At 41.8% G+C, this 12,310-nt stretch overlaps 1 protein-coding gene across 4 annotated transcripts in view; it reads left to right on the top strand.

The window, feature by feature from the left end:
- The window catches only part of RTN4IP1 (reticulon 4 interacting protein 1), a 50,033-nt gene that overhangs the window by 4,455 nt on the left and 33,268 nt on the right, over positions 1–12,310 (top strand). For 3 of the 4 annotated variants that reach the window (XM_047761860.1, XM_047761833.1, XM_047761843.1), the window contains exons 2-4: positions 1,784–1,935; positions 2,699–2,767; positions 3,655–3,779. In XM_047761860.1, coding sequence (XP_047617816.1) covers positions 1,810–1,935; positions 2,699–2,767; positions 3,655–3,779 — 320 coding nt within the window. In that variant the 5' untranslated portion in view covers positions 1,784–1,809. The remainder of the gene's footprint in view (positions 1–1,783; positions 1,936–2,698; positions 2,768–3,654; positions 3,780–12,310) is intronic. The other variant, XM_047761853.1, reaches the window with a different exon arrangement.

Here is a 12,310-nt window from a genome sequence, read left to right as displayed (position 1 = left end):
ACAGACTTGCTGTTATTTCTCCACTCTTAAAGAAGACGAACAAAACCACTCAAAAATCCTCCATCCAGCTCATTCGTTCCCACCCCCTGCCAGCCACTGTCCCATTTCTCTGCTCTCCTCTCTAGCAAAACTAGTTGAAAGAGTTGTATGTTTTCACAGACTCCAATTCCTTACTCCCATCCTCTCCATCACCCCATGCCACAGCAACTGCTTCCATAAGGGTCACCAAAGACCTCTTTGTCGTTGGATCCAATATTTTGGTTTGTTTATTTGGGAGTTTTTATTTCTTAAAAGCCAATTGGCAGCTCTTGATTTGAAAAACTGTCTTCCCCGGCAGCAGCATTTGACTTCTTTAAATGATCCCTTTCACTTGGCTTCTGGACACTTTGTCACTGGTAAAGCCTTCTCAGCTTTGCCAGTGACAAAGTGGTAAAGCTTTGTGGTGACTCTTCATCCTTAAGATATAATAAGGACCGGTGGGGGGAAGGGGAGACCTGCAAAGCAGTATAGTGGTTCTGAGCTTAAGTTGTGGTATATGATACTAGAAAGGTAAGCAGGGTGCTTACTGTGGAGAACCTCACATAGCAGAGATGTTCTTAGAAGGATGTCAGGCAGAAGAGATAACAGACACTTGTGTGTCTTAGAAAAGCCATTTTATGCATTGACACTGTGTAATAAACTACTTTGGATTATTACAGATAATGTAGCCAATTTATTTGAACCAAAAAAAAAATGATCAGAGGAGTGTTTTTGGTTCCATTTAGCTGATATTTTTGTAAACATTCTTAAAAATAAAATGATATGTGTAGTTCCCATTGTGACTTAGCGGTAACAAACCTGGCGAGTATCCATCCCTGGCCCCCCACTCAGTGGGTTAAGGATCTGGCATTGTCATGAGCTGCCATGTAGGTGCTGTGGCTGTGGTATTGGCTGGCAGCTGCAGCTCCAATTTGACCCAGCTCCGATTTGACCCAGGTGTGGCCTTAAAAAGATTTAAGATAAGAGAACTGATTGTCTTTGCATTTGGGAATGGAAGCGCTTAACCTAAACATGTAGCGTTCTAAAAACATTTTGGGAGAGGCAGCGACCATTACTCATAGATCAGTCTCAAATTCTGTACTGAAGCTTTGCTTTATTTATTTGTTTATTAGCCTCAGACAACTTTTTTTTTTTTTGTGCTTTTTAGGGCCGCACCTGCAGCATATCGGAGGTTCCTAGGTGAGGGGTTGAATTGGAGCTACAGCTGCCAGCCTACACCACAGCCACAGCAGCACAGGATCTGAGCATCTGTGACCTACACCACAGCTCGTGGCAACACCGGATCCTTAACCCACTGAGCGAGACCAGGGATCAAACCTGCAACCTCATGGTTCCTAGTCGGATTCGTTTCTGCCGCGCCGCAGCGGGAACTCCAGACAACTTTTATCTTTTTCACAGACTCGGCTCCAGATGACTTTGTTTTTTAAAAAGTTCATGAATGAATAAATTAAAGAAACCATCTTCAAAGAACAAAGTGAAACTTTAAAAATACTAAAAGTTCTGAAGACAGTTTCAGAACTGGAATTTCAAAAACAATGATTATGACTTTGCAAGTTTTTTGAAAGGAACAACACTGGTTTTTATGCTTTCCTATGTGATGGTAAAAAAAAAAATTTAAGTCAATTACTTTATAATCTACAACTTGAGGATCTAGAATCGTACGTGGCCTGTACGATCGTAACCCTGCAGTAGTTTTAAAGTCATTCCATTCTTCTGGAAGAAACAAATACATTGTATTTTATAGGTGGTTATGGAGCTACAGCTTTAAATATGAAACGTGATCCTTTACATATTAGAATCAAAGGAGAAGAATTTCCCCTGACTCTGGGTCGGGATGTGTCTGGTGTGGTGATGGAGTGTGGACTTGACGTGAAGTACTTCAAGCCTGGAGATGAGGTGAGTTTTCATATTCCACTGTTCCTTTTCATATTTGCAGATTGCATTCTAGTTCTTTTGGAAATATATTCTGTATCATTGACCTTTTTTTTCTTTTTAACAACTCTACTAAGCTTTTTTGGTACCCTCATTTTCTTGGCTCTGTTCTTTGTTCTGTTCTCTGGTTCTATCATGACAGCTTGCTGTGCTTGAAATCTAGTGCCTAGGAGTTGCAAGACTTTAAGACCTATATGATTGGGACTTTTTTTTTTAAAGTCTTAAAATGACAATTTCAACTTTACTGGTTAGATGGTTTTAAAATAGCTAAAAGTTGATATGATCACCTGTCCCTTCTCACATCGAAACTTTTATAACAAGAAATTAATTCAGCTCATAATAATAGCTAGTGCTGTTATAGTTATTTTTCATAAAATAGCTCATTTAATTTCTATAAAGTAAACACAGTTAGTTTACAGGTGAGGAGGTCAAGCTCTTAGGAGGCCCCACAGGAGTAGATGGTAAAGCCAGGATTCAAGCCTAGAGATTCTTACTTTACTCTAAATAGTAAATATAGCAGAATTTACTGGTATCTCCCTCCAATGTGGTTTGACTTGGTTAAATCCAGAACCATGCTAAATAATACATGGGTATCAGGTGAAAATAACTCTTGCTTAGTGGATTGCTGACTTGTGCTTTTTTCGCAGGGTGGAATATATATTGGGGAACACTCTAATGCTTTACCTTGATTAAAAAGATCTGTTTCTAATGACATTGTGTATTTCAGGTCTGGGCTGCAGTTCCTCCCTGGAAACAAGGCACCCTCTCAGAGTTTGTTGTAGTCAGTGGGAATGAGGTAACTCACCAGCTCTGTGCTGAAATGCCATCAGAAAGTAGAAAGACTGATGCGTATTTCTGAAATAATTGGTAGTTTTTTGAGATCAGGTTCAAATTTATGGGTAGTTTTGAAAGAGCTGATAGAGAAAATAGGAATTTTTAAAAGATTAAACATGTATTGGATGTCATTTAAATAACATTGCCTGGCAAAACGATGATCTTTGTCTTGTGGAAGAGGGATTTGAAGTGAGAACTCACAACCCTGCTGTGTTCTTGATTTTATACAGTATAAGTAGGTGAAACCAAATATGCCAAAATGGAGCATACCGATTCATCATAAACAGAGGCATGAAAGTTATCAAGCTGTTTCAAATAACTTTCAAAACAGGAGGCTAATCAAATACAGTCAGGAGGCCCGACAATTTAAATAGCAGGAAAGGGGTTAATATTGAAACTGGCTGCAGAAGGGAGAGCAGGCAAGGAAAAGAGGGTATTACTGAGGTTAGAAAAAGGCTGGAAAGATTACCTGCCAATAAATGGGAGTAAAGAAACCGCTGATCACAAAAAACAAATTGAAGTATGTTTATATGAGGGCTCAAAGTTTATTCGGATTTATTTCTGAGTAACAACTCACAGGATTATTGAATGTGGTCTTTTTATGAAGAGTTAAGTAGTTGTGCTGATAATGGAACCTATAAACCTGGCTGAACCTCTGCAAGGGAGCTTGAGTCATTTGGAGAATATTTCTCAGGGATAGTCTTGGAGTAGGGTTTGCCATATGAGCCCTGAACCTGGCAGAATGTTACATCTCTGGAAATAGTTGGATTCCGATGAAGATAAATGTCCTTAATTGTGTTCATAGGTTTAAAGTCATAGCTTATTTTTGACTGTTGTCTTCAAATCTAGGTCTCTCACAAGCCCAAATCACTGACTCATACTCAAGCTGCTTCTTTGCCATATGTGGCCCTTACAGCCTGGTCTGCCATAAACAAAGTTGGCGGCCTCAATGACAAGAATTGCAGAGGAAAACGGTAAGTATCAGTGATGGCATCTAAAACCTCCTTCTGTCCTTTGGTAAGGTCTTTGCAGTAAATTTGTCAGAAGCGTTAAAACTAGGATCATTTACATAAGTGAAGTTGTGCTAACATTTAAAACAATTTCCAAAGAACAGTCATATCACTTTTCCCTTTTTTAACCTCATTCAGTTGGTTCTTAGCTCAATCAAATTGAGAATTTAAAAGTTGAGTTATGTAGATGGATGTTAGGAGTCTGAACCTTCTAAAATGATGCAAAATTTTTTTGTGTCAGTTTCTGGGAAGAAGGTCCATAGCTTTCATCAAATGCCTAAAAAGGTTAAGAATCACCCCTTTTCAGTTCTTAAAGACTGATGTCCAGGTACCGGTGTTTTTCCTACCTCTGCTAGGAGTTGCTCTCACACTTGCAAATTTCTATAAAAAACATATGTAAAGAGATTGAATATTCAGGCTCCTTTGGTCAGTTCTGGTACTTTAAGGACCTGAAGTTGTGCTCGTTGAGTTTGCAACGGCACAGTGAATGACAGTGTCTTAGAAGTTCTTATTCAGATCCTGCCGCTTCCCAGCTGAGTGGCCAACCCAGGCACTTTGGTGTTTCACTTTCGAGGTTAAATGAGATAACACATATAAAATCAACAGCACAGGTTGTGGCCCATGGGAGGCACTCGGGACATGGTTGCTACTGTTATTAGCAATGCAACTACTGTATTCTTTGTGTTTGAGAAAGTTGGCGTCAGAGAGAAAACTGACGATTTTCTTATTTGGTGAGAAAACCAGGTCTTCAGAACCATTTAGTTATTGTGCTGAAGGAGAGAACTCTAGGTTGAATTGTATTTTTTTGATTACTAAGGATTGTGCCAGAAAAATAACTGAAGTCTGTGTCATTCTATACTCTCGTTATGGAACGTTGCACTTTATACCTTTAATGTGTTGGGTTATAGGGCATTGAATTTAGTGGAAGCTTAATAGCTGTATTTCTGAAAGCAGTGTAAAAGCTATTCATCTAATGAGGTGCTACACTTCATCGTAGAATTCAAGGCAAATATTTACTCTAAAGGTCAACTCTGTTTATTTTTTAAGCTTTTGGGGCTTATCATTCTTGAAGTTGCCATTTTGGTCCAACTCTTTGTTTAAATTAAATTAGTTTGACCGTGTAGATTTTTCTAACAGTTTGTCTTAGGTAACCTTGCAAAATTCTTATACAGGAGTTTTAGACATTTATTATTAATACTGTAGGCCCTGCGGTGACATTGATGCTTTGTTTTGTTTTTTATTAAAAACATTAGGCTTTCTGGGCCCTCATGACTGTATGTGTGCTTTGCATAAAGAATTCTCATTCCTTTTGCTGGTTCCAGCTCTTCAGGCATACTTTTTTTAGTATTCTGTAGAAAACGAGTTAGAAAGAAATCTAGATGTGTCTTCTCTTCTCAGTTTATTGTTGGCTATGAGGACCTTTATTTATTTCTTTCTTTTAGGGCCACACCCTCGGCATATGGACGTTCCAGGCTAGGGGTTGAATCCAAGCTGTAGCTGTTGGCCTACACATAGCCACAGCCATGCGGGATCCAAGCCACATCTGCAACCTATACCACAGCTCATGGCAACGCCAGATCCTTAACCCACTGAGCAAGGCCAGGTACTGAACCTGCATCCTCATGGATACTAGTTGGGTTTGTTACTGCTGAGCCACAACGGGAACTCCTGTGGACAGTTTTTTTGGTATTGTGTTATCTTCTATTTAAGCAGTAATGGCTTGGGGCTGGGGAGTAGAGGTCTGAGTCCCTCCCTTTGCTGTGCTACTAACTAATCAGGTGACCACACGCCTGCTTTTTTGGTCTCTGCTGTTTCCACGAAGGTACTGAGTGTAGGACAATGTAGGTGGTTACAAGAGCCTTGAGCAGTGGAAAATTTTATGCTGTATAAAATTAATGTTTTCTTGAGTTTGATCTGTTCATTGATTTGGCCACATGTTAACCCCCCGGGAGTGAAATCCACCTTAAAGAGCCTCACTGGCTCACATCACGGACATGTGTCACATTTCCACATGCGTGCTGACTCAGAGGATGCCTTTGCTCTGAGCAGCAGTGAGAGCTCAGCCCATGGTGCTCTAGGAAATTTCAGTTTACTGAAACTATTACCTGTCGCTGGTGAGAATGCTCTCATTCTCCAACCATTTATTTGTGAGAATCACATGAGAGATGTGAGCACCTTAAAATACTGTAAAAATACTTATACATGAAGAAATTACTATTATGGTGGGATCTTACTAACTTATACTCAAGAGGTTCCAGGGTCCAAAGTACCTGTTTTCAGTTTGACTATCCTTTGTGATTGGTAGAGTATACTTGGGCTTCTCTAAGCAATAATTATTCTTTTTCTGTTAGCTCTTGGCATTAGGGAAGTCTTTAGTCTGCACAAGGCAAGTCAGTGTGTGTCATCAAGGACCCATGGTCTGTTTTGCTACCTGGTTAATCAAAAAAACCTAGAACAATGACAAAAATACCCATTAGTACCTCGGAAGATTTCTTTGTAACCAACAGCTTTTTGAGATTAAGACAAAGCTTTCTTTTCTTTTCTTTTTTTTTAGGGCTGCGCCTGCAGCATATGGAAGTTTCCAGGCTAGGGGTTGAATCGGAGTTGTAGCTGCTGGCCTACACCACAGCCACAGCAACGCAGGATCCGAGCCGTATCTGCAACCTACATCACAGCTCACGGCAACGCTGGATTCTTAACCCACTGAGTGAGGCCAGGAATCGAACCTGCGTCTTCGTGGATGCTAGTCAGATTCGTTAACCTCTGAGCCATGATGGGAATTCCGAAGGCAAAGCTTTCTAAGGCCTCCATGGTGTTTGCTTTTTCCTTCTTCATTATAATATTTCTGCAACAACTGTGTATTAGTGAACCAAAGGGATAATTTAATGTTGATGTCATGTGTCATTTTGCCCACATTTTGGTATCCCTAGAAAAGTCAAATGAAATGATTTTCCTGCTTTCAGCCCATCCATAGTTTCTTCATGATTTATTCAGTGGGAATGTATAGGTAACTTAGGGCTCTCAAGATGAACAGAAGTTTTTAAAAAAGTAGTTATACCAGGTATTTTTTGGAAAGGGTTCTATCTAATGGTTGTATTTATTGGTACTGTCATGTTCTGCCTGAAATTCATCTCTTGCTGGGAAGTTATACTTCACTCTGTTTGACAGAAGTATTAGAAAGTGTTAGAACTTGAACCATTCCTCCTCCAGAAAATAAATTTCACTTTTAAATTGTATATAAATGTGAATGGAAGAATGCTTTTTTTCACTGTTTCTTGAGGCTTTATGACAGTAGAATTTTGTCATGTAAGTATAAATTAGGTGTCTGATTAATTCTGTTTATAAAATTAGGCTCAACCATAAAACACTGGCTCCCCCCACCATATGCTCATATCAGTAATTACAAGAGCCTCCTCCTTTCAGCTGCCTTCACCAGCCAGTCCTTTGTCCACCATCACTAGCCACTCCCACCACCCCTGGGGACTTTGGGTTTTCAGGTGCACTTGACTAGGTTGTAAGGGGGTTGGGGTGGGAGGACCCTCCCTCTATTTACCTGCTTGAAGAAATCGGGGGTTGGGAGGGAGAGGAGTCTGGGCGTTGGCTCCGGTCTGGCCAGTGTCATGCAGATGGCCCTTGCCTCTACCCCCACCTGTTTTCCTGGGCTCAGAAAAGGAATTAGTAGAAAAGTCTTTCCTGGCCTCCTGTGTTTTACTTACGGAGGATGGTTTTCTCTCCTCCATAAAACACAAACTGCCTTGAGCTGCTTAGGAGTTGTTCACCCTTCAGCACACCGAAGCCTTGCTTCCAGCCCTGCCTCAGCTGCAGGTGGCCTCGTGGGGTCAGAGCCTACAGTATTTTCCGGTTCTTACTGTTTGACCTCCGAAGTCTCTGGCACTGTTGACCACTTCCTTCATGTTCACTCTTTCCATGGTTTCAGGGACACTGGACTCCCTTAGTTCTTCTTGAGTTTTTAACCAGTTCTTAGCATGTTTAAAGGCTTCCTTTCTTCCCCCAGCCTTTGAACTATTACTGGTTTCTCCCACTCCGTCTTCCCTCTCTCTCCCGGGGTTAGCTCATCTGCTCCCGGCTTCTTTTTCTATTTTAGTAACTTGCAGATCCATGTCTCTAAAACAGCCTCGTTGCCTCTCTCCTCAGCTCCAGTGAGATGCCCCCTCTGTGTCCGAAACTCAGACTTACTCACCACCACCCTAACTCTTCCTCTGTATTCCTAATGTCCTAATGATTTCCCTTAAGCCCAAACCTAATATTGTTCCCAAACCCTGCTCTCTCCCTTTCTCTGTGTAACTCATCATTGTCCATGTCATATAAATTTTAGGATTATTGTCAAATTTGGAAAAATATCTTCCAAGTTCTTTAACATATGAGCTGTGAGTCCAAGGAGTCTCATGTTTGCTTGTACAGTGAATAAACCTAAAATACTGTTGCATTTTGACAGCCTTCATTAACTGGCTTGTTGAGATCTTCCCTGTAGTGGTGTTGAATGGCAGAAAGAATACAATTTAGTAACCAGTTTAGTGGCCTTTATTCAATGAAAGACAGTCCATGGATGAAGGGAGAGCAGGGCCTCACAAGCACAGGGGCTCTCTTCCCGAAGGAATTGGGACAAGATGGCATTTCATAGAGTTAGAAGCAGGGTGATAGGCTGGGAGGTCGTGATTTCCCTATGAGGCTAGCAGGTCCTTTTTTTTTTTTTTTGGCTTTTCTAGGGCTGCTTCTGTGGCATATGGAGGTTCCCAGGCTGGGGGTCTAATTGGAGCTGTAGCCGCCGGCCTATGCCACAGCCACAGCAATGCAGGATCTGAGCCACGTCTTTGACCTACACCACAGCTCACGGCATCATCGGATTCTTAACCCATTGAGTGAGGCCAGGGGTCGAACCCACAACCTCATGGTTCCTAGTCGGATTTGTTAACCATTGAGCCACAGCAGGAACTCCTAGCAGGTCCTGTTTTATAGAGAAGTGTGAGCCAACTCCATCTGAGTTGGGGGATTGGGATTGGTGCTAGGTTTCATTGACAGTGGGGCATTTTCTCTAAGTGCAGGCTGCTTTAGGTTAGACTTGTGACACTGGCAAAACCACTGGGGCAGCCTCCTTTTTGTGGGTCCTGTTGCATGTAATAACTTTATCAGTGATGTGTTTTTACAATTTTTTTTTTTTTTGCTTTTTAGGGCCATACCCTTGGCATATGGAAGCTCCCAGGCTAAGGGTCAAATTGGAGCTACAGCAGCTGCCGGCCTACACCACAGCCACACGGGATCCAAGCTGCATCTGTGACCTACACCAGAGATCATGGCAAGGCCAGATCCTTTACCCACTGAGCAAGGCCAGGGATCAAACCCACGTCCTCATGGATCCTAGTAGGGTTCATTACCACTGAGCCACGACGGGAACTCCCTACAATGTCTTTAATTGAAAGAATGTTCTATAGACTAGCTTCTGGTTCTGTACATTTCAGACCTTGTTCAACCATGTTTTGCCTTCCCTGCTCATGTTCTCTAGCGCTAGGTACCATGATACTCAGTCTTCTTATGATAAAATGTCATGATACCTTGTGTTGACTCGATGGGAAGTAGGAGAATTCTGGAACCTGGACAGCCTGTAATAACGCTACACAGAAATTACTATGAATCACATCAGTATTTTCCATTAAAACCCAAAGCAAATATATTTCCAAATCAAATCTAGTGTCACCTGGCAAGAGAGGAAGTGTAATGGAGAGGAAAGTAGGAGTGGAAAGAGACAGCAATTTTAACTGATTGTGGTTAGTAGAGGAGGAAAAATAATTTTCCCTCTACCATTCTTTGTTCTCAGCTGAGACCTCAGTAATAAAAGATAAAGAAAACAGGAGTTTATTAACTTGTGTCCCTCACGTATACCTGAGAGATATTCAGGGAACAATGAGCAAACTCACAGAGTTAGCTTAGAATTCAGGCTAAAATGCCATCTTTAGCTCAAGACAAAAGAGAAGAGTGTAAGCAAGGCCAGCTGTGGGAAGTTTACCAGGAAAAGCAGGAATAAAGTTCCTTATGCAAATTTAAGTTGGTGCCTTCTCCTTTGATAAGGGTGTAAAACTTAGCTGAGGGGGTTAACCCTTGTCCTTCCTGGTAAAAAGTAGAGGAAGCAAATTTCTGGCCTGCTCTTAGGCAAATCATGGGCACTTGTATCTACTTCTGAGCTGCCTTTAGCTCAGAATAATCCTTATGTCTAAATGGTATATTTTGGGGTGCCATCTTTTTCTACCCTTCATTAGCACATCTTTTGCAAGTTTTAGAAAAGCATATGTCTGTTACCTGAAAACTCGGTTCACCTTTTGGTGGGTAGCAAGCCAGGATACACAACCAAGCCAAAGATCAGGAGAAGGAAGGATTTCTTATTACTTGGCAGCACGTAAGGAGAACCCTGGGGTTCTTTCCCAAAGCCGTGTCTCCCCAAACAGCAAAATTGGGGACATGTTTAGCTAAGAGAATGTACATATTTATGAAAGGTCTTAGAGGGTGCATCCAAACTTTAATTGATGGATGTCACGAGGGTCAGCAGAGGTCAACAGCATCATCGCTTAGGTTCCAGCTGATCTGATGGTTGAGCCCTTCAGGAACTGGGAGTTTTTACAGCTGACATCTTTGCTGTTGTTACTTCTCTTGCCTGATAACAGTCACTTGTTTCTGCATTTCTTTTTTTCCCTTAAGATGGTTAATTACTGAGACCTGTTCAAGGGCAAGCATTGTGGCCACAAAATGTGGATCCCTAAATGGCTTCTTCTGTCAGGAAAGCCGTGTCTGGTTGTCCTTCTCTGGGGACCCCTTCCCCTGTCTGCTCACATGCCCACTCATACATTGCTGGGGCTCCAATCCAGGCCATGAGTAAGTGGAGGGCCTGAAGCTTAAGCTTTACTGGCTCCATAGGGGAGGAAAAATATCGCTTTCTTTCCTCCTGGCTGGGGCCCTGTGACAAAAGGCAGATAAATTAACCAGAGAAAAGCACACAAATTTATTTATTTGTAAGTTTTATGTGACGTGGCAGCCTACCTAAAGAAATGAGTACCCAAGGAAGTAATTAAACTTGAGCATTTTCTTTAAATTGAAGTATAATCGACATAAAATATTACATTAGTTTTAAGTGTACAATCAAATACATTACAGAACAGTTCACGTCCGATAACCATTTTTAACCATACAAAATTATTACAGTATTGTTGACTGTTCTTTATGCTGTATATTACATCCCCGTGACAGACCTATAAGTGGAAGTTTATGTCTCTTAATCCCCTTCACCTATTTTGTCCAGCCCCCTAGGAACCACCACTTTGCTCTCTGAATCTATAAGTCTATTCCTGTTTTTAATACAGAACATTTAAAACCTGAATTTTTTTTTTTTTTTTTTTTTTTTTTTTGCTTTGTAGGGTTGTACCCACAGCATATGGAAGTTTCCAGGCTAGGGGTTGAATCAGAGCTATAGCTGCCAGCCTACACCACAGCCCCAGCAATGTGGGATCCAAGCCGAGTCTGAGACCTACGCCATAGCTCACAGCAACACTGGATCCTTTACCCACTGAGCGAGGCCAGGGATTGAACCCACATCCTCACAGATCCTAGTTGGGTGTGTTACCTGCTGAGCCACGACGGGGAACTCCAAACCTGAATATTTTTATGCTGCCTTTCCTGAAGAGTGGCAAGTTGTGGGGAAAAAAAGTGATAGGACAAATGTGTACACTAAGCCTAGTAAACTGGGAAAACTTAGTGAGGCTATGGGTTCTGCTTCCTCGCAGCATCCCTTGTCTTGGAGCTAACCTGCTCCTTTCCTCCAGGCACACATGAGGGTCTCAGGACCAGCTTCGTGGGAAAAGGTCAGAGTCCTTGCCCATGCCATTTCTCAGATCCCTTCAGCTTAAAATCCTCAGTCTGCCAGGGTGCCATACTTGGGGGTAGTTCGTGGTCAGGCCTCTAATGGTGCTGCTTCTCTCAGCGGTTCTAGTGTTGCCATCGTAAACGATGCTTCCCTCTATTGGGGGCCCATGTCTCGGGATGGTCCCCACCACCTGTCCTGTTTGCAGAGATGTGTTCCCAGTAATCCAGGCTGAATTTCTGAATTCTCTTCCCACAGAACCATCGTTAGACTGTGCGAGGGTCTGGATCCATTACGGGTTAACGAAACCTTTTTAAAGGGCTACCCTGGGCATCTTGCCAAGATGTATAAATAGCTTTGTTTTCATGGGAAAATGTGTTTAAAGTTCCAAACAAGTAATTCACACATGAACTCCTTTGTAAATTGGGGACTGTCCTCATGAATTACGGAGGCTTAGAAGGGGACACCAAATCCAGGCTGTCTTGGTCATGTTTGGCTGATTTGTTTTGTTGCTCTATTCCACTTATGCAGATTAAGTCTCGCTTACTTAAGGGGCTACATTTAGTATATTAGGATATACTTTACTATCTTTCACCCATCTTCCCCCCCAGATTTAAAAGCAGTGTGTGAA

The sequence above is a fragment of the Phacochoerus africanus genome, chromosome 2, assembly GCF_016906955.1.
Source record: "Phacochoerus africanus isolate WHEZ1 chromosome 2, ROS_Pafr_v1, whole genome shotgun sequence".
NCBI lineage: Eukaryota > Metazoa > Chordata > Mammalia > Artiodactyla > Suidae > Phacochoerus > Phacochoerus africanus.
Note: the sequence above shows the minus strand (reverse complement) of the source record. Positions and strands in the feature narration are given on the sequence as shown.